Here is a 26,026-nt window from a genome sequence, read left to right on the forward strand (position 1 = left end):
CTAGTCTATTTTGGTTGCTTGTTTAGTCGCCAGTGCAGAAGTTGATCAAGTTGCCGACATACTGATCAGCACTTCTGAAGAAGAATCCCCGGAACCTGAAGCTAATGTCGCTAAAACTGTTGACAATAAACTCGATCTGAGCACCGTCAAGCAGCAAGATGAAAATCAAGCCAAGGCGTCGCCTGAAGTGACTAGTGAGACTTTGGAAACCCTTGGACCGTCTACACAAAGGGTTCATCAAGAGTCCGACGTGTCAACTAAAAGTACTGAGCGAAGTCCAGACTCGTCAATGAAACCTGATGTTCATGATGTCGAGATAGCTGAGACTAAAGGAATAAATAATGAAAAATTGGAGGCTCTGTCTCAAAGTGACCAAAATGCAGATGTTTCAAATATTGAAGGTCTCGCTATGAAAGATGGAGGCAAATTACCAACAGAAGCTAATGTGGAAATTAAGCAGAAATTAGAAACGACTAATGTTGTTGAGAATGGCGAAAATTTTGACACCTTTGGCCATGATCACAGTCATGAACAAACTTTTGATGCTGCTAAAGAAAAGTTTTCAGACGACCGCCTTGGAAAAATAAACAGCCAGAGCGAAGACCTGGTCATGCTTTCCCAGAGGCCCGAAAGTACTCAAGGCAGGAGCGTACAGTCGGATGATGACATTCATTCGCATGACAGTGGACATTCTCATGAACATGAACATTCACCTGCTCACGAGCATTCTCGTGATGATGAACATTTGCACTCTCACAAAGATCGTAAACATTTGCATGGTCACGAAGGACATTCACAGAATAAAGGGCGCTCGCATGATCACGATCATTATCACGATCATAGAAGTTCTCATGATCACCTGCATTTTCATGATCACGAAGAGGAAGGACATTCGCATGATCACGAAAAGGGAGGACATTCGCATGATCACGAACACCATGATCACGAAAAGGGTGGACATTCGCATGATCACGGACATTCGCATGATCACGGACATTCGCATGATCACGAAAAGGGAGGACATTCGCATGATCACGAACACCATGATCACGAAAAGGGTGGACATTCGCATGATCACGGACATCATGATCACGAAAAGGATGGACATTCGCATGATCACGGACATCATGATCACGAAAAGGGTGGACATTCCCATGATCACGTACATCATGATCACAAAAAAGGACATTCACATGATCACGGACATCATGATCACGAAAAGGGTGGACATTCGCATGATCACGGACATCATGATCACGAAAAGGGTGGACATTCGCATGATCACGGACATCATGATCACAAAAAAGGACATTCACATGATCACGGACATCATGATCACGAAAAGGGTGGACATTCGCATGATCACGGACATCATGATCACGAAAAGGGTGGACATTCGCATGATCACGGACATCATGATCACGAAAAGGGTGGACATTCGCATGATCACGGACATCATGATCACGAAAAAGGACATTCACATGATCACGTACATCATGATCACAAAAAAGGACATTCACATGATCACGGACATCATGATCACGAAAAGGGTGGACATTCGCATGATCACGGACATCATGATCACGAAAAGGGTGGACATTCCCATGATCACGTACATCATGATCACAAAAAAGGACATTCACATGATCACGGACGTTCTCATGATAACGAAAATGGATATTCGCTCGATCATGAGCATAGTGAACTCTCGCACAATCATGAACATTCCCTTGACCATGGAAATGAGTCTCATGATGACCACAAAACTGTTCATGAACCCGATGAAACTGACAACGCTCAAGAATTGACTCAGAGAGGGGAATCGAGGGACTCGAGCTCTCAGCAAAGTGGCGAACACGATCGTTCTCATTCGTGTTCACATGACCATGCTCATAGTTCGTCGTTTGCCAGCGAGGCGAGCTGCAGTGTAAGTCAATTCTTTTACTCTTCAAGCATTAATCTATTATAAAAAGCTCTAAATCTTTTTTTTTTCAGGCGGTGCCGAGATATTTGCGACTCATCATCCCAAGTTTCTTACGTGACAATGATAAATTAGCTTTCTATGCTGTAGAGGCTGACAAACGTCTATCGCAATTCGACCTCGACGTAGCATCTGCATCATGCAAAAAGGTATTCATTTCTGATTCTCTTTTGGAAAATGAGGATATCCCAGATCTTTCACAATTACAAAATAAAATCACAAAATATAATCAGATATGTTTTCATTAATCCGAAATGAAAACCAATGCATTCAAATTGCTCTAATAATTATAGGGGTTTGTTGAATTGCATTATTTTGTACAATTCGTTGAAAACAATTTCCATTGAAGTTTTCACAGGGAATTTTTTTTTAGCTAGTTTCAATGATGCTGAAATAAATCTAGTTCATCTGACTTGTGACGAAAACGCTATCTGACGTTAACAGAATTTTGGCTTGATTTTTGGTCTTTTGCTGTTCCGATGTTTTGGGTTCAAAATTTTATTGAGCTCTATTACATCTCCTCTCATTATGCTAAACTCGAAGTCACAATTTGGAGAACCTTTATTTAATAAAAAATTCTTCCTGAATTTTGTTGACGCTTTTAAGAAATTAGCAACTGTGTTTCTTCTTTGGCTTTATGTATCGATGTTTGTAGTTTAATGTATATGTACACGGAAAACGTGCTGCTCTTAACCACTATGAATAAAATGACTCTGCTGTTAAAGCAAAGTCAACATTGTGACAATGTTGAGACAATGTGGAATCATTTGTTTTACGTTAAAGTGCTCAAAATTGTTTTTAATTGCTCTCAAACGTTTATATTATCTCAAGTTTGTAGACACTATATTAGTTATTCTGCCCTTTTTATGCAATTTTTCTTACTATCAATTTTCTATTGTTTTTTGTCAGACCATTTGAATTTGTCGTCAAAAACGGGATAAACGAGTAAAGTCCAGAGTATTGAGTTCCCTTAGAACCTTAACGGCTCGTTTTTCTCTAAGTTTGCGATTGACCAAAACTGTTTAAGAGACGTGAATTCATTTGTGATTGGTGTTTCTTACAGTTTCACCCCGCCATACTAGATCTTCTGGGTTATGCAAAATTAATTTGTTTTATCTGAACTTTGAGGAAATGTTGAATCCAGTTCCATGTTTGGAATTTTTAATTGCCATCGAACAAAGTTTGAATCAATTGTTGTAAACATGTTTTTTACTGCAAAATTTTTGCTTGACCGTTTTCTAGAACAATCTTTCGTTCACTTCTCGAGTGACTTTGTCAAGTTTCAATTCTTGATTTTTGCGTTACCCACATTGCTGTTATTCAGAATTTAAATCTGGTGCTAAAACAAAGGCGACTGACACCGGAGCAATGATAAGAACTTGAGAGCCGAGTGGTTATTTCTTCCATCTCCAGAGGTCACGGCCTCGAGCCCCTGCTCTTAGAGAGTTTTTGCATTCATAAATTTTCCTCTGAATTAAATTCCGCCGCCTGTCGGTCGAGAGCAGTTTTGTTTGCTTAAAATCCTTCGTTTTTTGCCTCGTAGTGATGTGATCTGAAGCAAGTTTGAATTTCTCAGCTTCTGTAGATGCTGAATTAAGTATAGAATATAAATGAAACTGCACACCGAATTAGAACACTTTTTGAAAGTTCGGAATTTTTTTGTCAATTTCTTTTCGTTTTCCTTTTGTTTCAATCCAGATTTGCGTCCAGCGCTTAAATGGCGGCTATTTGCCGGCTATGTTCTGCTTTGTTGATTCGTTCATATTTTTTCCATATTGTTTTGATTTCTGAAGCGTAAGTTTACTTAACTTAGTACTGAATAAATTTTCATTTCATGGCCAGCTACTATAGGTTCCATATTTTGGCCGATGTTCTGCCTATAGTTTTCAATGAGAAATGGTGACTTCACTTGCAAAATATTTGTAATCGAGACGAAATTATGCGTAAGTTGAATTTCGCAGTGGATTTTAGTTGCAAAATTCTGCAAGTGATTTCCACGATTTGTCCAACTCATGTCCACTGTAAATTGAAGTCATAACTGATAAAGTAAAAGCATACAAATTAGGTTCATAGAAGATATCAGAAATTTCCACTTTTCTATTGTTATTCTCGAACTGGGTTTGAACTTGTACACACTGACCGTGTTCTTGGTTTCTAGCGGGGAGTTATTATTAGCGACGATTTATTGCTGTTTTTTACTTTGCTGTTAAAATCTATAGGATTTGGATTGTATTGGGACAGTTTTTTTAAATAAAAATCTACACATTTTTTTGATATTTTGTCAATGAGAAGTCATATTTAGAGCAGTGATTTTTATTGGGCTTTGGTAGTAAAGGCAGCGACAAATCGTGTAAATCAGGGGCGTGAAAGTTTATTGACAAACTGCCGTGAAAGTGGATTGAGCAATTGATGTTTGAACAAGCTTTTGAGTTTTGAGAGTTTTTTGACTTGCGGCAATTTCGCTTCTTTTCAGTGATTTTTCTCCTCGAATGCTGCTAGTGGTTATGTATTTGTTCTAATGTGCATGTATCCAATTGTATATACCCCTCAATGAGCTGCGAATAGTTTTTATAACTTTGAAGCCTGTTTTTCAAAGCCTCTTTTTGTCTTTTTAATTGCTCTCGAACGTAGTTTGAATCAATTATTTTGAACGTGTGTGTCTGTTTTGTGCTAAATTTTTGCTTTTCTGTTTTTGCGCTTTTATTCTGAAACATTTTCAACTTCTTGATTGATTTTTTTACGCCTAAGGTCCTGATTCTTAAGTGATGTAAGTTGCTCTTATTGCGAAATAGTTTATTGCTATAATAAAGGCCATTTTGAGCCCTAGAGAATCAAAGCCATTGAAGCTTAGTGGTTAAGATATTTGACGGACATCCTGGAGATCTGGGTTTCGAAACCCTGCGGTGTCGTTTTGCACCCATAAAATTTTTCCAAGCTACTTTCTTCCAAATTCAATTGCCTCCGCCTGTCATTCAAGAGCAACTCATCTGACGGTAATCGGTTTTTGCTTTTTTTGCGTTTATTTTGCGTTGAAGACAGGTTGCATTTGCTTTCGCTTTCTTTTGAGACATAATTAACCTTTTTTAACGTTTGTTCTTGATAGCTAAAGGTTTCCATGACTTGCACAAACTGTTTTCATTGAATTTTAGCGAATTTTTTGTATTGCCGTATGTTTTCTTTGTCTTGGAATTTATTGTTATCATTGAAATGTATACTTTGCTTTCCCATGAAAAGAAAGTCAACCTTTTCATGTGGCCAGTTGATATCTTTTTGGTTTTGTTTTTCATTATTTGTTTTTCTCATTTTCTTTTTTGATTAGTTACTTTTCCATTTTTCCAATGTATGTACGAATGACTTCCCAATTCCTTCGTTTACTTCCATTTATTTTTGAGGTCATGTGCGTGATTTTGAAAAAGGTTTTATGATTATGGATAGTTATGTTGTTAGTTCATTCATTTCAGTATATTGAAATTCGGGACTTGTCATTCTATGTTTTTTTTTCGTCGTCAATTTTTTTAATGCGAGCATTTGACGTCATGCTCACTTCAAATCTCTTTTTGTTCATTCATTCATACTGTTTTGAGTAATTTTTGTTCTTGACGTCTTTTTTCATTCGTAGTGGAGGGAATTCTTTGTTCGTTCGGGTTATTAAGTTTTTTATTACATGTGACTCTCAAAAATGACTTTCAGAACTTGAATTGATTCCTTACATTGATTCAAGGAGATAAGGTCATTGAATGTACGTCTTTCATCATTTTGTAATAGAAGCAGCAATAAGTTATATGGATTTTTAATCAAAATTTAATATCTCGCTATCGGCTCTCTTGCCTGGCATTAATCTGCCAGCTACGCTTTGGTCTTGTGGAAATTGTCAATTATTCGAAATCTCAATCAACAATAAGCGAAACACAAAGCTGTGATAATTATGAAAAGAAATAAATTTTGAATTTTAATCTTTTTCTTTTAATTGGTTATTTCCGAGGGAAAAAAAGCTATGTTTTCATGTTTTGTGGACTCTCTGAATTCCCTCACATGTGAACTTCGCTTGCAATTGTCGGGAATTGTAGTCGATATTTCGATTCGAAAATGGTTCGGTCTTGCCAAATTGAGATTGTGTATGAGAATTGACTATTTTAGGAGTCTGAAGTATCTGGAAATAATGTTTTCATTTTTTAAATTCTTACTTTTTTCCTTTGAACAGAACAATAATTGTCTCATATCGTGATCTAATTGTTGGTTAGTGGTACTGGCTTTTTTGGATTTTAATTGCTCTGGAACGAAGGTTGATGCAGTTACTGTAAACCTGCTGGTCTAATGTGCTTTCTAAATTATAAGTGTCAGCAGCTGAAGTCAAATTGTGACAGTTCACTACTAAAAGTCGAATGAAAAGTGCGCCGAAATCGGTGTAATTTGTTTCAATTTTACTTTTTAGTGTTTATAGTGGTATATAGTAACCTGTCGTTATTAACAGGTTACTATATACCACTATAAACACTAAAAAGTAAAATTGAAACAAATTACACCGATTTCGGCGCAATTTTCATTCGACTTTTAGTAGTGAACTGCCACCACTTCAAGATCAACTGCTGACACTTATAATTTAGGTTAATAACGACAGGTTACTATATACCATGAAGTCAAATTAATGGCGTCATAATAATGAGGTTATTTGAAGCCCTCCTTAGTTAATTTAATTACCGCCCTTCTCCCGCCGACTTAAGCAGACTGCAAAAGATTAGAGCTCCCACTAGTCGTTCGAGCGAAATTTTTCCATTGTTAGTCGGATATGTTTTATTTCGTCGGCAAGAGTTTTGTTACCTGTGGCGCCACTTTTACCTCGTAGGAATTTGTTCATTCATTCATTTATGTAATCTGGTACTGAATTGTGTGCGTGACTTCATTTTCACTCAAGCTGACTTCTATTATTCGCAAGCTCGTGAATGGTTTTTGTTCATACTTGACTTACCTCACACTCAAAGTCACTTTACCCGTTGTAAAAATGACTTAAATTTCCTCTGAGGAGTAAGGGTCAATTGAGGCTGTCTCTCTGATTGAAGTTTATTTTAGGGCGACTCCTAAGAACAAAATTTACTGGTAGAAACTCTCCAGCACTGACATTAGGATAAAACTATTATACTTTTCCGGGAATAAAAATGATATTAAGTTTTAAAAGAAATCAAATTAGCATTTCCTGTTAAAGTTGATACAGCTGTATTATATTCTTAGTTTTTATTAACAGACCTCTTTTTATCAACCACCTAATTTTTGGTGCTGTTTTTTTAACAATTTGAACGGTTGCTGTCAAAAAATTTGAATGGTTTTGGTGCGTTGTCTTTTTTTAAGATCTCTCCACACAATTTTATGAGTTTTGAAGTCAAACTGAAGTGATCACTTTGATCGTGCACAAACAGTAAAGGGAACGAATATGCGAGTCTTTTTTGTTCACATGCGGCAATTCTTCATTCTTTTTTTCTGTTTTTTTTTCAATTTTTTATCAATTTTTTTTCCGTGGTCGTTCCGATTTTCCGATTCATTAAAAGTGGTTTTTCCGATCCATTAATAGTCCAATCTACGTCTACTTTGTTTAGTCGATGAATATTCGCTGAATTGCCAGTCAGGAAAAATGCCTCGCTTCACTGTTGGTTCACAGCTTCAATAATTTTTAAAATCTTTTTGACTCCTCTAGGCTAGTTTAACTCTTCGCATTCTTCTCAGAGTGCTTTCGAGCTGCAGTTGCTCAGCAAAACAATCTAGAGTTAACAGAGTCAGAATCCCAAATAAAGAGGTATAAACTCCATAAAGTCCGTTTTCGGATGCCAGCTACTTGAACTTTTTCTTATAAATCTTAGTTAACATCTTTAATGTTTATTGGTTTTGATACTAGCCCCTGTATCCACTCCTTAAGAAACAGTAGTATCTCCTACTACGAGGTGACATCAGAATAATTTTCACTCTAAAATTTCACTAAAATCTTAATTTCTTTGTTTTCAGTCCCAAGCGGGGTTATGGGAATCAATTGCAACTATTTTCCAGCAATATGTTTACTCATTTACGGCTATTACTGTGGTGCTGTTTTTTACTATTCCATGTATTTAATTTGTATTGGTGCTCACCCAATTTGTGAATTTGTGTGCGTGAGTGCGTGACGTCATTTAATGCTCATTGGTATCGGTTGGTTAGGTTGGTTGTGTGACGAATTTTTTGACCGTATGACTCAACTTACTGGAGAGAATGACTTGTACACTCTCGTCAAATTTTATTAGCAAATTTTTTGGTTAGCAAATTTTTTGTATTTAATCCCGTTGATCTAAGTTTTGTTCTGGATAAGTTTTGTTCTGTCTCTTAGTCTCAATAATGACTGGTTTGACTGGCACGCTAATCAGTTTAAATTTAATGTATTTAACGAATTTCTTCTTTCGTTCAACGTTTTAACATCTTTTATCGAGTTTTGTCCGCTTCTAAATTCATCCTGTTGTCTTTCTTGTTTTCCTTATTGGCAGGTCTGATTTGTTCTCTGAGTTTGAAGTCTATTTGATGTTTTAATTTCATGGACAACCTTCGTAACGACTTCGACATGATTTGTTCCATGAATATCAGCCATTTTTGCCCGCATGTTGTGCTTGTTAGTCTTAGTAATTTCATAATTTAATGGTTTTCGATTTTTTGGTAGTTCGCTTAGAAGTTTTGGTAGGTGTCCTTGGCGTCACAGAAGAGGACGCATCTATTTAGTATTTGCAGTCTGCAGCTAATGGTTTTGAAACTTAAAGTTAACGAAATTTTTTGTGTTTTTTAACGAGATTTAAAAATTTTGTGTTTTTTTTTTGTTGCTGCGGTAGTTCTTTCTGCTCAGCGATCCCTGGTTTTATTTTTTTAAAATCTCTAATTGATTGTTTTCTGGTTTAAAGATTTTAAGTTTTTGTTTGGTTTTTAAGGGACTATGATGGCTTTTTGAAGCTATTACTGAAATTTGTTTTTCCCTAGATTTTTCTGTTGTCTTATGTCTTTGTATCTCATTTCTATTCCATAAAGGTAGTGTTTACTCTCTTAGGTATCATCTTGTATCCGTATATTTAATATGCTATCTTTGGTTTCAATGGCTTTAACAACACTGATTTTTATAGTGAAGTGAGTTTTTTTAATATGGTTTTCATTCATGTTTGTTAGTGTATTATCTGTTGACTATCAAGGGCTGTTCTTTTTGTTTGCTTTGGTATATGCTTTGTTAACTGTCAAGTGGTGCTTTTCAAGTAAGCGTGATATTTTGGTCTCGATTATGTTTCTTTTATGTTTATTTTTTCGAATTTTGTTTCAGGACTATTCCTGCTATGTTATTTTTACTTTATCAGCAATATTTCTTCGTTTTACCTTAATTCACATTTTGCGTGGAATCTTAATGACTTGTCAAGTTGGACTAATTTTTTGCTTCACTCATTTTGTACACATTTGCACCCATTTTGCACAGCAACGAAATTTTAAATGAACATCGAAAACAAAATCAAAAAGTCATAATTTAAGACTAGGTTTAGATGTCCGGTATTTTGAATTGATATTTGTTCTAACTAGAACTGAACATTTTTTAGCTGGTCTAATCTTTAATTTATTTTTTTTTTCAATTGTTTTTCATCCAAAAAAGCTTATCAACTTATTAATAGGTGTAATATTATTAACTCGTTTTTGATACCGGTGCTTTTTGATACCTCGTTTTCTCTCTTTTTTCTGCTTCCTGAGCTTTAATTCCGTTTTGTTTTGAATTTTTGAGAATAGGGAGAACAGGTAGTTTATGGCGAATGGATCGACTCGTCCCGAGCACTGTAATGACCCTTTACATGGCTATGGAATAACGTCAAATTTATTGCTTCGTTGATAAACTAAGTTTGTTTTTGATTGTTTTATGATCAAGTAGTTTGTATTTTATTCGTTCGTCTTTCTTTTGCAAAGATTGACTGGAGTTTGTTTCCCGGTTAGCTAATGACTGTATTGATATTTCATTGATTTAACAGTTTGCTCATTCGGTAAAATTTTTTTCTGGTTTGATTGCATTATTTGGGTTTTGGACGAAGCGAAAATTATTGTTTCCTATATAAATAGTTTGATAGCTAGTTTCGGCACGATATGATGCACCTCTTGTTTTGCAGAAATTGTGGTTACCGGTTGATATTATTTTGGTGATTTCATGTCCTATTGCATACTAATGAGGCTTTATGAGATGTGTTGTTAAATTTTTCAAGTATTGCAAAATGATGCAAATTGGACCATGATTCTGTGAATACTGACGAAAAAAATCAGCTGAGTTGTTGGCTTTAAACCATTTCTTATTGTTATTCGGAACAATTTAGTGTTAGTGAATGAAATCGTAGCATTCAGTTGTTGCAGAAGATTCTTGTGTTGTTTCAAGCAAGTTTACTTCACTTTTGTTCTGATTTGAAACTTTATTGATCTTAGCCTATTTCATTGGAAGGTTGAAAATTATGTACCTGACTATAATTATGCTGTTGATTCTGTGTTGTTCGTGCTACAGTACTAATGCTTAAACTGGTCTATTATTGAGTTTTCCTGCCTATTAAGACTCCTTTTGCCTAAGTAGATTCAATCCTTTACCTTGATTTTTGCCCCCTTTTTGCTTTTCAATGTTGGGTTGATTTATAAATGTAATTGGTTTTTTGGCATACCTTTTCTCATTAATCAATTTTCGTACGACTGAATGCTGAAAATGAACTACATGGCGCTAGTGTAATGTAGATCTGATGTCATTTCATTCGTATTTTTTTCGCGTTTGTTCGACAATAGTCGGTCGTATTGTTTTCCTGCGTCGATGATGTGTTTTTTTATGTAAAATATAGTTCATCGGAATAGTGACGAGTATTAGAACTGATTCTATTAAAATTTGATTTTACTTTGAATTTGAATTCGAAGTTTATAAATAATGTATGAATTGTTTTAGTAGTTTTGGAAATTGTTCTAGTTTATTTGTAATTTTCTCATATCTTTGTAAACATATAATTTCGGAGTGATGCAAAATAGATTATGATCATCGGAATACTGACGAAAACATGAACTGAATTTTTCGAGTTAAATTGTTATGTATGGTGGATGACTTCTTTTTTATTTGTTATTCGGACCACTCTGTTGGTTTACTAAATAAGAAATTCAATTTATAGGCATTCAGAAAAGGCCAGTGATTTTCAGTCTCTCTAGAAAACTGGTCAGCCTTTTGAATGCACATATTTTTATGTGTTTTTTTACTGTTGTTCATCCTGCACGAAAACGATTTTTTCCGTTGGCGACTTCTGTTGCCCGACTGATCTCATTGACTAATGGCATTTGTTTCTCTTTGATTTGTACTTAATTGTTCTTATTGTTTGTTTTGATGGTGTTTAAATGGTGTAATCATGTGAAATGAAGTGTAATTTGTTCGTGATTGGATTTATTCTAATTTGTTTGACTCATTTTGTACGATTTTTAAATAGCTAATGAAGGAACATGTGTTGATAGCGTTAATTATAGCTTTAATGATGTAGAGAACTTTGTTTTTAATTGCTCTCGAACGAAGTGTGAAGCAATTATTATGACTCTATAGGAGTAATGGTGATTTACTTTTTATTAAATCGGTGTCTTCTATATTAGAGGATGTTTTAGTGAGGTCAAATGATGCACGTGACAAGAAGTGTTTAGGTCATTCTGCTGAACAAAAGTCAACTTCAGAGAGAGAATTTGGTGATTTTCGTTCGTGTATTAATCTGAGTGTAATTTGTCGCGTGCGGCTTTTTCAAACAGTTTTTTCTAGTTTTAACTTACTTTTATTGGATAAAGGTGTCTGTCTCAATCAACTAAGCTACGCAGTAGAAAAACATGCGCTCTGTGGGTTCACTTTGTTTGGGGCATTTTACTGTTGTTTATCCTGCACAAAAACGATTTTTTTCCTTTGGCGACTTCTGTTGCCCGACTAATCTCATTGACTAATGGCATTTGTTGCTCTTTGATTTGTACTTAATCGTTGTTACTGTTTATTTAAATGGTGTTTAAATGGTGTAATCATGTGAAATGAAGTGTAATTTGTTCGTGATTTGATTTATTCTAATTTGTTCGACTCATTTTGTACGATTTTTAAATAGCTATTTTTAAATCTATTGAAGGAACATGTGTTGATAGCTTCAATTATAGCTCTAAGGATATAGAGAACTTTACTTTGTTTTTAATTGCTCTCGAACGAATTGTGAAGCAATTATTATGACTTTAGAGGTGTAATGGTTATTTACTTTTTTTATTAAATCGGTGGCTTCTATGTTAGAGGATTTGTTTTAGTGAGGTCAAATGACGCACGTGAAAAGAAATGTTTAGGTCATTCTGCGGAACAAAAGTCAAATCTATAGAGAGAATTTAGTGGTTTTCTTTCGTGTATTAACCTGAGAAGAGCGAGAAAATCATGTGTGAAACATTTTCGCTAAGTGCGAGTTTTATTTTCAAACAGAGTTTTTTCAAATAGTTTTTTTTAGTTTTAACTTATCTTTTGTTGGATAATGGTGGTGTCTGTCTCAATCAACTGAGCTAGTTTTATTTAGTTTGGAAGCCGTTTTGATCAGCTAATAAAGAAATTAGACTCTAAGGCGCAATTTTGAGCTATGATTGCACGTCTGCCCTGTTGGCAGCTTTTTTGTAGTTTTTAAAACTTATTTCATTTTTATAAATCTGTAGATCAGTTTTTATGGAGATTGTTTTTGTGTTGCTCATTGTTTTTTTAGTTGGCTTTTCCATTGAATAGATTTTAATTTTGAGATTTTAATTTTTTGCCTAGTTTGGTCTTTTTTTTATTATTTCTGAATTAATCATTTGGCAAAGACTTGAGAATTCAAGGTTTTGTACATCACCTTTTTTACTGAAGAAAACTTTTATAAATTTGTATTTTCTCTCTGATTTTTTGTTCGCCCCTTTTTTGTTCTTTAGCTTTTCTGGAGTTGCTTTGTGCACTGACCAAGCTGATGGTTTTTTAAAATGTTCTCAGAGTAGCAATCGATAGGTAGCGTTTTAACATTTTTTGGAGTTAAAGGGTTAACAATTTTGTTGAAAATTTTTGTTTTCTTTTTCTTCCACGTTCCTGGGTTTTCTCTCTGTAGCGTTTCTTTGGCTTTTCTAAAATATACAAAAGTGGACTTCTATTGAAGAAAGATTATTTGCGAGTTGTTTTGGTAATTGTGGTTTGGAAAGTACAAACGGGGGTTGGAGTTTTATCAGACATTTTTCCAGATCTCCATTTTGGCCGTTCTTCTGTTAGTGTTTTGAATTCATTCATAGATTTAATTAGCAGGCTCATTTTATTCTTTTGTTTCGCTGGGACTTAAACGAATATGCACTTCAAGTTGGTTCTGGAGTCTTGCGGCTTTTTTTGTACACCTGTTGCTCTTTTTATGCGATTTCTTTTTCGTGCTTTTCTTCTAGAGTATTCTTTGACTTCTCAATGAGTTTTTCACGCTTCATTTCTTCATTTTTCAGTGATCTCAAATGCTCTCATTGTTTTTCTATTTGAACATCAAAGCCTTCGTGGCGTAGTGATGAAGATGAAACACGGCGAACCTGGAGGTAACAGATTCGAACCCCTATGAGGTCGGCGTTTTTGCACCCCAAAAATTTTCTAAGCTACACCCTAATTTTGGGTAAAACATACTGTAGAAAAACATACGCTCTGTAGTTCCCTTTTTTGCCTTTTCTTTGGGATTCATACCTCAAGCTAAAAGATTTTTTTTGTCTAATATCAATAGAGATTAACTTTGGTAAAATTTTAGCTCTGATGCACGTTTTTTAGATTAATTTCAGTAACCCATGATGAGCAAGCCGATTATTGATGCATAATTCCAATAACGCTGATGTCTTTGTGAGGATTTGAAAGTTTTGTTTGGTGATAAGTTTGCCCATCATAAGCTCTATATGGACCTGTTGAAAGCTTTTGAAGATTGGTCTTTTCTGATAAACTTGATAGGGAAATCTAACCGGGATACTTTAGCTATCCTCGTTTGATTTTGATATCGCTCTTTGGATTAATTTGCTTAAATACTGGAACAATTAAATCTAGATCATCTGATTAATGATGACAAATATTGATTGATAAATATAATTGTTTTTTGGCATACCTTTTCTCATGAATCAATTTTTGGTTTGACTTAAGGCTGAAAATGAAGTAATGGCGCTAGTGTATTGTAGATCTGATGTCATTTCATTCGTATTTTTTTTCGCGTTTGTTTGACAATAGTCGGTCGTATTGTTTTGCTGCGTTGATGATGTTTTTTATGTAAAATTTACTTCATCGGATAGTGACGAGTATTAGAACTGACTGTATGCAAATTTGATTTTGCTTTGAATTTGAATTCGAAGCTGTTAAATATTAAGTGAATTGTTTTAGTAGTTTTTGGAATTGTTCTAGTTTATTCGTAATTTTTCCATATAGGTTTGTACAGATATAATTTTGGAGTGATGCAAAATAGACTATGATCATCGGAATAGTGACGAAAACATCAACTGAATTATTCGAGTTAAATTGTTATGTATGGTGGATGACCTCTTGATTGTTGTTGGGACCACTCTGTTGGTTTACTAAATAAGAAATTCAATTTATAGGCATTCAGAAAATGCCGGTGATTTTTAGTCTCTCTAGAAAACTGGTCAGCCTTTTGAATGCACATATTTTATGGCTTTTTACTGTTGTTCATCCTGCGCGAAAACGATTTTTGCCTTTGGCGGCTTCTGTTGCCCGACTAATATCATTGACTAATTGCATTTGTTTCTTTGATTTTTACTTTGTTGTTGTTATTGTTTGTTTAAATGGTGTTTAAATGGTGTAATCATGTGAAATGAAGTGTAATTTGTTCGTGATTTGATGTATTCTAATTTGTTTGACTCATTTTGTGCGAATTTGAAGTAGCTAATGAGTGAACATGTGTTGATAGCTTCAATTATAGCTCTAATGATGTAGAGAACTTTACTTTGTTTTTAATTGCTCTCGAACGAATTGTGAAGCAATTATTATGACTTTAGAGGTGTAATGGTTATTTACTTTTTTATTAAATCGTTGGCTTCTATGTTAGAGGATTTGTTTTAGTGAGGTCAAATGACGCACGTGAAAAGAAGTGTTTAGGTCATTCTGCGGAACAAAAGTCAAATATATAGAGAGAATTTAGTGGTTTTCTTTCGTGTATTAATCTGAGAAGAGCGAGAAAATCCATGTGTGAAACATTTTGGCTAAGTGCGAGTTTTATTTGATCACGTGCCGTATTTATCAGCTAATAAAAATATTAGACTTGGGATGGGTTTTTCTGGCGATCGTTTTTCTTTTGACTTTGTTGGTCTTTCCATTGAATAGATTTTAATTTTGAGATTTTAAGTTTTTGCCTATTTTCTGCCTATTCGCCTAATTAACCTAGCACTATCATAAAGGTATTGCTGCTAAGAGTTGAGAATTCAAGGTTTTATACATCACATTTTGTACTGAAAAAAACTTATAGAAATTTGTATTTTCTCTAATTTTTTGTTGTTTGCCTTTTTTTTTATTTTAGCTTTTCTCTGACCGGATTTGCGTTGTGCACTGACCGAGCTGATGGTTTTTTAAAAAGTTCTCAGAATAGCAATCGATAGGTAGCGTTTTAACTTTTTTTGAGTTATAGGGTTAACAATTTTGTGAAAACTTTGTGTTCTTTTTCTTCCGCGTTCCTGGGTTGTCTCTCTGTAGCGTTTCTTCTGTTTTTTAAATTATGGCTATTTGTTGATCAAAATTTATTTGCGAGTTGTTTTGGTAATTGTGGTTTGTGTGGCGTAAGTGGGGATGGAGTTTTATCAGACATTTTTCCAGATCTCCTTTTTGGCCGTTCTTCTGTTACTGTTTCGAATTCATTCGTATATTTATTTAGCAGGCTCATTTTACCCTTTTGTTTCGCTGGGACCTAAATGAATATGCAGTTCGAGTTGGTTCCGGAGTCTTGCGGTTTTGTTTGAAAACCTGTTGTTCTTTTTATGCAAAATTCACTTTATCCGCGCTTTTGTTCTAGAACCTTCTTTGACTTCTCAAGTGAGTTTTTCACGCTTCAATTCATTTTTGAGTGATCTCAAATGCTGTCAATGTTTTTTATTTAAAGATCAATGTCGTCGTGGCGTAGTGATGAAGATGGCACACGGCAAACCTGGAGGTCGCAGATTCGAACCCCTATGAGGTCGGCGTTTTTGCACCCCAAAAATTTTCTAAGCTACACCCTAATTTTGGGGTTCAATTTCTGCGATTTTCTACGCATTAGAAAAACAAACGCTCTATAGTTTCCCTTTTTTTCTGCCTTTTCTTTAGGATTCATACCTCAAGCTAAAAGATTTTTTTGTCTAATATCAATAAAGATTAACTTTGGTAAAATTTTAGCTCTGATGATCAAGTCGATTATTGATGAATAATTCCAATGACGCTGATGTCTTTGTGAGGATTTGAAAGTTTTGTTTGGTAATAAGTTTGCCCATCATAAGCTCTATATGGACCTGTTGAAAGCTTTTAAAGATTGGTCTGTTCTGATAAACTTGATAGAGAAATCTTACCGGGATACTTTAGCTATCCTCGTTTGATTTTGATGGTGCTCTTTGGATTATTTTGCTTACATAATGGAAAAATTAAATCTAGATCATCTGATTAATGACGACAAATATTAATTGATAAATGTAATTGTTTTTTTTTTGCATACCTTTTCTCATGAATCAATTTTTGGTTCGACTCAATGCTGAAAATGAACTAATGGCGCTAGTTTATTGTAGATCTGATGTCCTTTCATTCGTATTCGACAATAGTCGGTCGTATTGTTTTCCTGAGTCGATGATTTGTGTTTTTTATGGAAAATCTACTTCATCGGAATAGTGACGAGTATTATAACTGGTTGTATTAAAATTTGATTTTGCCTTGAATTTGTACTCGAAGTTGGAATATATGAATTGTTTTAGTAGTTTCGGAAATTGTTCTAGTTTTCTGTAATTTTTCCATATCTCTGTACACATATGATTTCGGAGTGATGCTAATTAGACTATGATCATCGGAATACTGACGAAAACATCAACTGAATTATTTGAGTTAAATTGTCCTGTATGATGGATGACTTCTTCTCGATTGTGATTTGGACCACTCTGTTGGTTTACTAAATAAGGAATTCAATTTAGAGCGATTCGGAAAATGCAAGTAATTTTCAGTCTCTCTAGAAAACTGATCAGCGTTTGAATGCACATTTTTGTGGCTTTTTACTGTTGTTCATCCTGCACGAAAACGATTTTTTCCTTTGGCGACTTCTGTTGCCCGACTAATCTCATTGAATAATGGCATTTGTTTCTCTTTGATTTGTACTTAATTGTTGTTATTGTTTGTTTTGATGGTGTTTAAATGTTGTAATCATGTAAAATGAAGTTTAATTTGTTCGTGATTGGATTTATTCTAGTTTGTTCGACTCATTTTGTACGATTTTTCAATAGCTAATGAAGGAACATGTGTTGATAGCGTTAATTATAGCTTTAATGATGTAGAGAACTTTACTTTGTTTTTAATTGCTCTCGAACGAATTGTGAAGCAATTATTATGACTTTAGAGGTGTAATGGTTATTTACTTTTTTATTAAATCGGTGGCTTCTATGTTAGGATTTGTTTTAGTGAGGTCAAATGACGCACGTGAAGAGAAGTGTGTTTAGGTCATTCTGCGGAACAAAAGTCAAATATATAGAGAGAATTTAGGGGTTTTCTTTCGTGTATTAATCTGAGAAGAGCGAGAAAATCATGTGTGAAACATTTTCGCTAAGTGCGAGTTTTATTTGATCACGTGCAGCTTTTTCAAACAGTTTTTTTTAGTTTTAACTTATCTTTTGTTGGATAATGGTGGTGTCTGTCTCAATCAACTAAGCTAGTTTTATTTAGTTTGGAAGCCGTTTTGATCAGCTAATAAAGAAATTAGACTCTAAGGCGCAATTTTGAGCTATGTTTGCACTTCTGCCCTGTTCTCATTGGTATTTTAGTGACTTAGTTGGTCTTTCCATTGAATAGATTTCAATTTTGAGATTTTATGGTTTTGCCTATTTGTCTTTTTTTGCTTATTTCTGATTTTGGCTTTTTGCATTATTTTTTGTTGTTCAATATTTAACCTAGAACTATAATAAAGGTGTTGCTACTAAGACTTGAGAATTCAAGGTTTTTTACATCACATTTTTTTCTGAAAATCTTATATAAATTTGTATTTTCTCTCTGATTTTTTGTTCTTCTTTTTTTACTCCTTAGCTTTTCTGTGACCGGAGTTGCGTTGTGCACTGACCGAGTGAATGGTTTTTGAAAAGTTCTGGGAATAGCAATCGATAGGTAGCGTTCTAGCATTTACTGGAGTTAAAGGGTTAACAATTTTGTGAAAACTTTTTCTTTTTCTTCCGCGTTCCTGGGTTTTCTCTCTGTAGCGTTTCTTCTGTTTTTTAAATTATGGCTATTTGTTGATCAAAATTTATTTGCGAGTTGTTTTAATGATTGTGGTTTGGAGGGCGCAATTGGGGATGGATTTTTATCAGACATTTTTCCAGATCTCCTTTTTGGCCGTTCTTCTGTTATTGTTTCGAATTCATTCGTAGATTTAATTAGCAGGCTCATTTTATTCTTTTGTTTCGCTTGGACCTAAACGAATATGCACTTCAAGTTGGTTGTTTTAGTAGTTTTGGAAATTGTTCTAGTTTTTTGTAATTTTCCCCTATCTTTGTTAACATATAATTTCGGAGTGTTTGTTCGACAAGATTTGGTTTTATTATTTTCTTGCGTCAATTATATTTTTTGTTTTTAAGTAAAATCTACTTCATCGGAATAGTGACGAGTATTATAACTGATTGTATTAAAATTTGATTTTGCCTTGAATTTGTACTCGAAGTTGGAATGTATGAATTGTTGTAGTAGTTTTGGAAATTGTTCTGGATTTTTGTAATTTGCCCATATCTTTGTACACATGTAATTTCGGAGTGATGCAAAATCGACTATGATCATCGGAATACTGACGAAAACATCAACTGAGTTTTTCTAGTTAAATTGTTATGCATGTTGGATGACTTCTTTTTTTGTTGTTCGGACCACTCTGTTGGTTTACTAAATAAGAAATTCATTTTATAGGCATTCAGAAAAGGCCAGTGATTTTCAGTCTGTCTTGAAAACTGGTCAGCCTTTTGAATGCACATATTTTTATGGCTTTTTACTGTTGTTCATCCTGCATAAAAACGATTTTTTTCTTTGCCGATTTCTGTTGCCCGACTAGTCTCATTGACTAATGGCATTTGTTTCTTTGATTTGTACCTAATTGTTGTTATTGTTTGTTTAAATGGTGTTTAAATGGTGTAATCATGTGAAATGAATTGTAATTTGTTCGTGATTTGATTTATTCTAATTTGTTTGACTCATTTTGTGCGAAATTTAATTAGCTAATGAGGAAATATGTAATGATAGCTTTTATTATAACTTTAATGATGTAGAGAATTTTTTACTTTGCTTTTAATTGCTCTCGAACGAAGTGTGAAGCAACTATTGACCGAGTTGCGTTGTGCACCGAGCGGATGGTTTTTTAAAAAGTTCTCAGAACAGCAATCGATAGGTAGGTTTCTAACATTTTTTGGGAGTTAAAGGGTTTACAATTTTGTTAAAACTTTTTGTTTTCTTTTCCACGTTCCTAGGTTTTCTCTGTAGCGTTTCTTTGGATTTTTTCAAAATATAAATGTGTGGCCACTTATCGAACAAAGTTTATTTGCAAGTTGTTTTGGTACTTTTGGTTAGAAGGGCGCAACTGGGGATGAAATTTTACCAGACATTTTTCCATATCTCCTCTTTGGCAGTTCTTCTGTTATTGTTTCGGAATTCATTCGTAGATTGAATTAGCAGGCTCATTTTATTCTTTTGTTTCTTGGGACCTAAACGAATATGCAATTCGAATTGAATCCGTCTGGCGGCTCTGTTTGTAAACCTGTTGGTCTTTTTATACGAAATATTTGCTTTTTCGTGCTTTTGTTCTAGAACTTTCTTTGACTTTCTTTGAAAGTGAGTCTTTCACGCTTCACTTCTTCATTTTTGAGTGATCTCAAATGCTCTCATTGCTTTGTATTTGAAGATCAAAGCCGACGTGGCGTAGTGATTAAGATGGCACATGGCAAACCTGGAGGTCGCAGTTTTGAACACCTATGAGGTCGGTGTTTTTGCACCCAAAAAAATTTCTAATCTACACCCTAACTTTGGGGTTCGATTTGTGCAATTTTCTGTGCAGCAGAAAGACATACGCTCTATGGTTTCCTTTTTTCTGCCTTTTATTTCGGATTCATATCTCTAGCTAAAAGAATTTTTGTCCAATAGTAAAGACTAACTTTGGTTAAATTTAAGCTCTGATGCATGTGTTTTAGAATAATTTCAATAACCCATGATGATCCCGCCGATTATTGATGAATAATTCCAATGACGCTGATGTCTTTGTGAGGATTTGAAGGTTTTGTTTGTTGATAGGTTTGCTCATCATAAGCTCTATATGGACCTGTTGAAAGCTTTTGAAGATTGGTCTTTTCTGATAAACTTGATAGAAAAATCTAACCGGGATACTTTAGCTATCCTCGTTTGATTTTGACGTCGCTCTTTGGATTATTTTGCTTAAAAATGGAACAATTAAATCTAGGTCATCTGGTTAATGACGACAAATATTGTTTGATAAATGTAATTGTTTTTTTTTTTGGCATACCTTTTCTCATGAATCATTTTTTGGTTCGACTGAATGCTGAAAGTGAACATGGCGCTAGTGTATTGTAGATCTGAACATGCGCTAGTGTATTGTCATTTCATTCGTATTTTTTTCGTGTTTGTTCGACAAGATTTGGTTTTATTATTTTCTTGCGTCAATTATATTTTTTGTTTTTAAGTAAAATCTACTTCATCGGAATAGTGACGAGTATTATAACTGATTGTATTAAAATTTGATTTTCCCTTGAATTTGTACTCGAAGTTGGAATGTATGAATTGTTGTAGTAGTTTTGGAAATTGTTCTGGATTTTTGTAATTTGCCCATATCTTTTTACACATGTAATTTCGGAGTGATGCAAAATTGACCATGATCATCGGAATACTGACAAAAACATCAACTGAATTTTTCGAGTTAAATTGTTATGTATGGTGGTTGACTTCTTTTTGATTGTCATTTGGACCACTCTGTTGGTTTACTAAATAAGGAATTCAGTTTAGAGGCATTCGCAAAAACGCCTGATTTTCAGTCTCTCTAGAAAACTGGTCAGCGTTTTGAATGCAGATTTTTGGGGCTTTTTACTGTTGTTTATCCTGCACAAAAACGATTTTTTTCCTTTGGCGACTTCTGTTGCCCGACTAATCTCGTTGACTAATGGCATTTGTTTCTCTTTGATTTGTACTTAATCGTTGTTACTGTTTATTTAAATGGTGTTTAAATGGTGTAATCATGTGAAATGAAGTGTAATTTGTTCGTGATTTGATTTATTCTAATTTGTTCGACTCATTTTGTACGATTTTTAAATAGCTAATGAAGGAACATGTGTTGATAGCGTTAATTATAGCTTTAATGATGTAGAAAACTTTACTTTGTTTTTAATTGCTCTCGAACGAAGTGTGAAGCAATTATTATGACTCTATAGGAGTAATGGTGATTTACTTTTTATTAAATCGGTGTCTTCTATATTAGAGGATGTTTTAGTGAGGTCAAATGATGCACGTGACAAGAAGTGTTTAGGTCATTCTGCTGAACAAAAGTCAACTTCAGAGAGAGAATTTGGTGATTTTCGTTCGTGTATTAATCTGAGTGTAATTTGTCGCGTGCGGCTTTTTCAAACAGTTTTTTCTAGTTTTAACTTACCTTTATTGGATAAAGGTGTCTGTCTCAATCAACTAAGCTACGCAGTAGAAAAACATGCGTTCTGTGGGTTCACTTTTTTCCTTTTCTTTGGGATTCATACTTCTAGCTAAATTATTTATTGTCTAATATCAGTAAAGATTAACTTTGTTAAAATTTTAGCTCTGATGCACGTTTTTTAGATTAATTTCAGTAACCCATGATGAGCAAGCCGATTATTGATGAATCATTCCAATGAGGCTGATGTGTTTGTGAGGAGTTGAAGGTTTCGTTTGTTGATAGGTTTGCTCATCATAAGCTCTATATGGACCTGTTGAAAGCTTTTGAAGATTGGTCTTTTCTGATAAACTTGATAGAAAAATCTAACCGGGATACTTTTCATCTATCCTCGTTTGATTTTGATGTCGCTCTTTGGATTAATTTGCTTAAATACTGGAACAATTAAATCTAGATCATCTGATTAATGATGACAAATATTGATTGATAAATATAATTGTTTTTTGGCATACCTTTTCTCATGAATCAATTTTTGGTTCGACTTAAGGCTGAAAATGAAGTAATGGCGCTAGTGTATTGTAGATCTGATGTCATTTCATTCGTATTTTTTTTTCGCGTTTGTTTGACAATAGTCGGTCGTATTGTTTTGTTGCGTTGATGATCTTTTTTATGTAAAATTCACTTCATCGGATAGTGACGAGTATTAGAACTGACTGTATGCAAATTTGATTTTGCTTTGAATTTGTATTCCAAGTTGGAATATATGAATTGTTTTAGTAGTTTTGGAAATTGTTCTAGTTTTCTGTAATTTTTCCATATCTTTGTACACATATGATTTCCGAGTGATGCTAATTAGACTATGATCATCGGAATACTGACAAAAACAGTAACTGAATTATTTGAGTTAAATTGTTATGTATGATGGAAGACTTCTTCTCGATTGTGATTTGGACCACTCTGTTGGTTTACTAAATAAGGAATTCAATTTAGAGTGATCCGGAAAATGCAAGTAATTTTCAGTCTCTCTAGAAAACTGGACAGCGTTTGAATGCACATTTTTGTGGCCTTTTTACTGTTGTTCATCCTGCACGAAAACGATTTTTTCCTTTTGCGACTTCTGTTGCCCGACTAATCTCATTGACTAATGGTATTTGTTTCTCTTTGATTTGTACTTAATTTTTGTTATTGTTTGTTTTGATGGTGTTTTAATGGAGTAATCATGTGAAATGAAGTGTAATTTGTTCGTGATTGGATTTATTCTAGTTTGTTCGACTCATTTTGTACGATTTTTAAATAGCTAATGAAGGAACATGTGTTGATAGCGTTAATTATAGCTTTAATGATGTAGAGAACTTTACTTTGTTTTTAATTGCTCTCGAACGAAGTGTGAAGCAATTATTATGACTCTATAGGAGTAAGGGTTATTTACTTTTAATTAAATCGGTGTCTTCTATATTAGAGGATGTTTTAGTGAGGTCAAATGATGCACGTGACAAGAAGTGTTTAGGTCATTCTGCTGAACAAAAGTCAACTTCAGAGAGAGAATTTGGTGATTTTCGTTGGTGTATTAATCTGAGTGTAATTTGTCGCGTGCGGCTTTTTCAAACAGTTTTTTATAGTTTCAACCTACCTTTATTGGATAAAGGTGTCTGTCTCAGTCAACTAAGCTACGCAGTAGAAAAACATGCGCTCTGTGGGTTCCCTTTTTTCCTTTTCTTTGGGATTCATACTTCTAGCTAAATGATTTATTGTCTAATATCAGTAAAGATTAACTTTGTTAAAATTTTAGCTCTGATGCACGTTTTTTTAGATTAATTTCAGTAACCCGTGATGAGCAAGCCGATTATTGATGAATCATTCCAATGAGGCTGATGTATTTGTGAGGAGTTGAAGGTTTCGTTTTTTTGTAAGTGTGCTCATCATAAGCTCTATATTGACCTGTTGAAAGCTTTTGAAGATTGGTCTCTTTTGATAAACTTGATAAACAGAGAAACGTTACCGGGATACTTTTCATCTATCCTCATTTGATTTTGATGTCGCTCTCTTGATTATTTTGCTTAAAAAATGGAACAATTAAATCTAGATCATCTGGTTAATGAAGACAAATACTGATTGATAAATATAATTGTTTTTTTTGGCATACCTTTTCTCATGAATCAATTTTTGGTTCGACTGAATGCTGAAAATGAACTAATGGCGCTAGTTTATTGGAGATCTGATGTCCTTTCATTCGTATTTTTTTTCGCGTTTGTTCGACAATAGTCGGTCGTATTGTTTTCCTGAGTCGATGATGTGTTTTTTTATGGAAAATCTACTTCATCGGAATGGTGACGAGTATTATAACTGGTTGTATTAAAATTTGATTTTGCCTTGAATTTGTATTCCAAGTTGGAATATATGAATTGTTTTAGTAGTTTTGGAAATTGTTCTAGTTTTCTGTAATTTTTCCATATCTTTGTAGACATGTAATTTCGGAGTGATGCAAAATTGACCATGATCATCGGAATACTGACAAAAACATCAACTGAATTTTTCGAGTTAAATTGTTACGTATGGTGGATGACTTCTTTTTGATTGTCATTTGGACCACTCTGTTGGTTTACTAATTAAGGAATTCAATTTAGAGGCATTCGCAAAAACGCCTGATTTTCAGTCTCTCTAGAAAACTGGTCAGCGTTTTGAATGCAGATTTTTGGGGCTTTTTACTGTTGTTTATCCTGCACAAAAACGATTTTTTTCCTTTGGCGACTTCTGTTGCCCGACTAATCTCGTTGACTAATGGCATTTGTTTCTCTTTGATTTGTACTTAATCGTTGTTACTGTTTATTTAATTGTTGTTTAAATGGTGTAATCATGTGAAATGAAGTGTAATTTGTTCGTGATTTGATTTATTCTAATTTGTTCGACTCATTTTGTACGATTTTTAAATAGCTAATGAAGGATCATGTGTTGATAGCGTTAATTATAGCTTTAATGATGTAGAAAACTTTACTTTGTTTTTAATTGCTCTCGAACGAAGTGTGAAGCAATTATTATGACTCTATAGGAGTAATGGTGATTTACTTTTTATTAAATCGGTGTCTTCTATATTAGAGGATGTTTTAGTGAGGTCAAATGATGCACGTGACAAGAAGTGTTTAGGTCATTCTGCTGAACAAAAGCCAACTTCAGAGAGAGAATTTGGTGATTTTCGTTCGTGTATTAATCTGAGTGTAATTTGTCGCGTGCGGCTTTTTCAAACAGTTTTTTATAGTTTTAACTTACCTTTATTGGATAAAGGTGTCTGTCTCAGTCAACTAAGCTACGCAGTAGAAAAACATGCGCTCTGTGGGTTCCCTTTTTTCCTTTTCTTTGGGATTCATACTTCTAGCTAAATGATTTATTGTCTAATATCAGTAAAGATTAACTTTGTTAAAATTTTAGCTCTGATGCACGTTTTTTAGATTAATTTCAGTAACCCATGATGAGCAAGCCGATTATTGATGAATCATTCCAATGAGGCTGATGTATTTGTGAGGAGTTGAAGGTTTCGTTTTTTGTAAGTGTGCTCATCATAAGCTCTATATTGACCTGTTGAAAGCTTTTGGAAGATTGGTCTCTTTTGATAAACTTGATAAACAGAGAAACCTTACCGGGATACTTTTCATCTATCCTCGTTTGATTTTGATGTCGCTCTTTGGATTATTTTGCTTAAAAAATGGAACAATTAAATCTAGATCATCTGGTTAATGAAGACAAATACTGATTGATAAATATAATTGTTTTTTTTGGCATACCTTTTCTCATGAATCAATTTTTGGTTCGACTGAATGCTGAAAATGAACTAATGGCGCTAGTTTATTGTAGATCTGATGTCCTTTCATTCGTATTTTTTTTCGCGTTTGTTCGACAATAGTCGGTCGTATTGTTTTCCTGAGTCGATGATATGTGTTTTTTTATGGAAAATCTACTTCATCGGAATGGTGACGAGTATTATAACTGGTTGTATTAAAATTTGATTTTGCCTTGAATTTGTATTCCAAGTTGGAATATATGAATTGTTTTAGTAGTTTTGGAAATTGTTCTAGTTTTCTGTAATTTTTCCATATCTGTGTACACATATGATTTCGGAGTGATGCTAATTAGATTATGATCATCGGAATACTGACGAAAACATCAACTGAATTATTTGAGTTATATTGTT

The 26,026-nt window shown here is 34.0% G+C and overlaps 1 protein-coding gene across 5 annotated transcripts in view; it reads left to right on the forward strand.

The window, feature by feature from the left end:
* The window catches only part of LOC142339324 (uncharacterized), a 152,801-nt gene that overhangs the window by 59,974 nt on the left and 66,801 nt on the right, over window positions 1–26,026 (forward strand). For all 5 annotated transcript variants that reach the window (XM_075389292.1, XM_075389301.1, XM_075389310.1 and 2 more), the window contains 2 exons: window positions 27–1,927; window positions 1,996–2,130. In XM_075389292.1, the coding sequence (XP_075245407.1) occupies window positions 27–1,927; window positions 1,996–2,130 (2,036 nt within the window). The remainder of the gene's footprint in view (window positions 1–26; window positions 1,928–1,995; window positions 2,131–26,026) is intronic.

The sequence above is a fragment of the Convolutriloba macropyga genome, chromosome 1 (assembly GCF_964194025.1).
Source record: "Convolutriloba macropyga chromosome 1, txConMacr16.3, whole genome shotgun sequence".
Taxonomy (NCBI): domain Eukaryota; kingdom Metazoa; phylum Xenacoelomorpha; order Acoela; family Convolutidae; genus Convolutriloba; species Convolutriloba macropyga.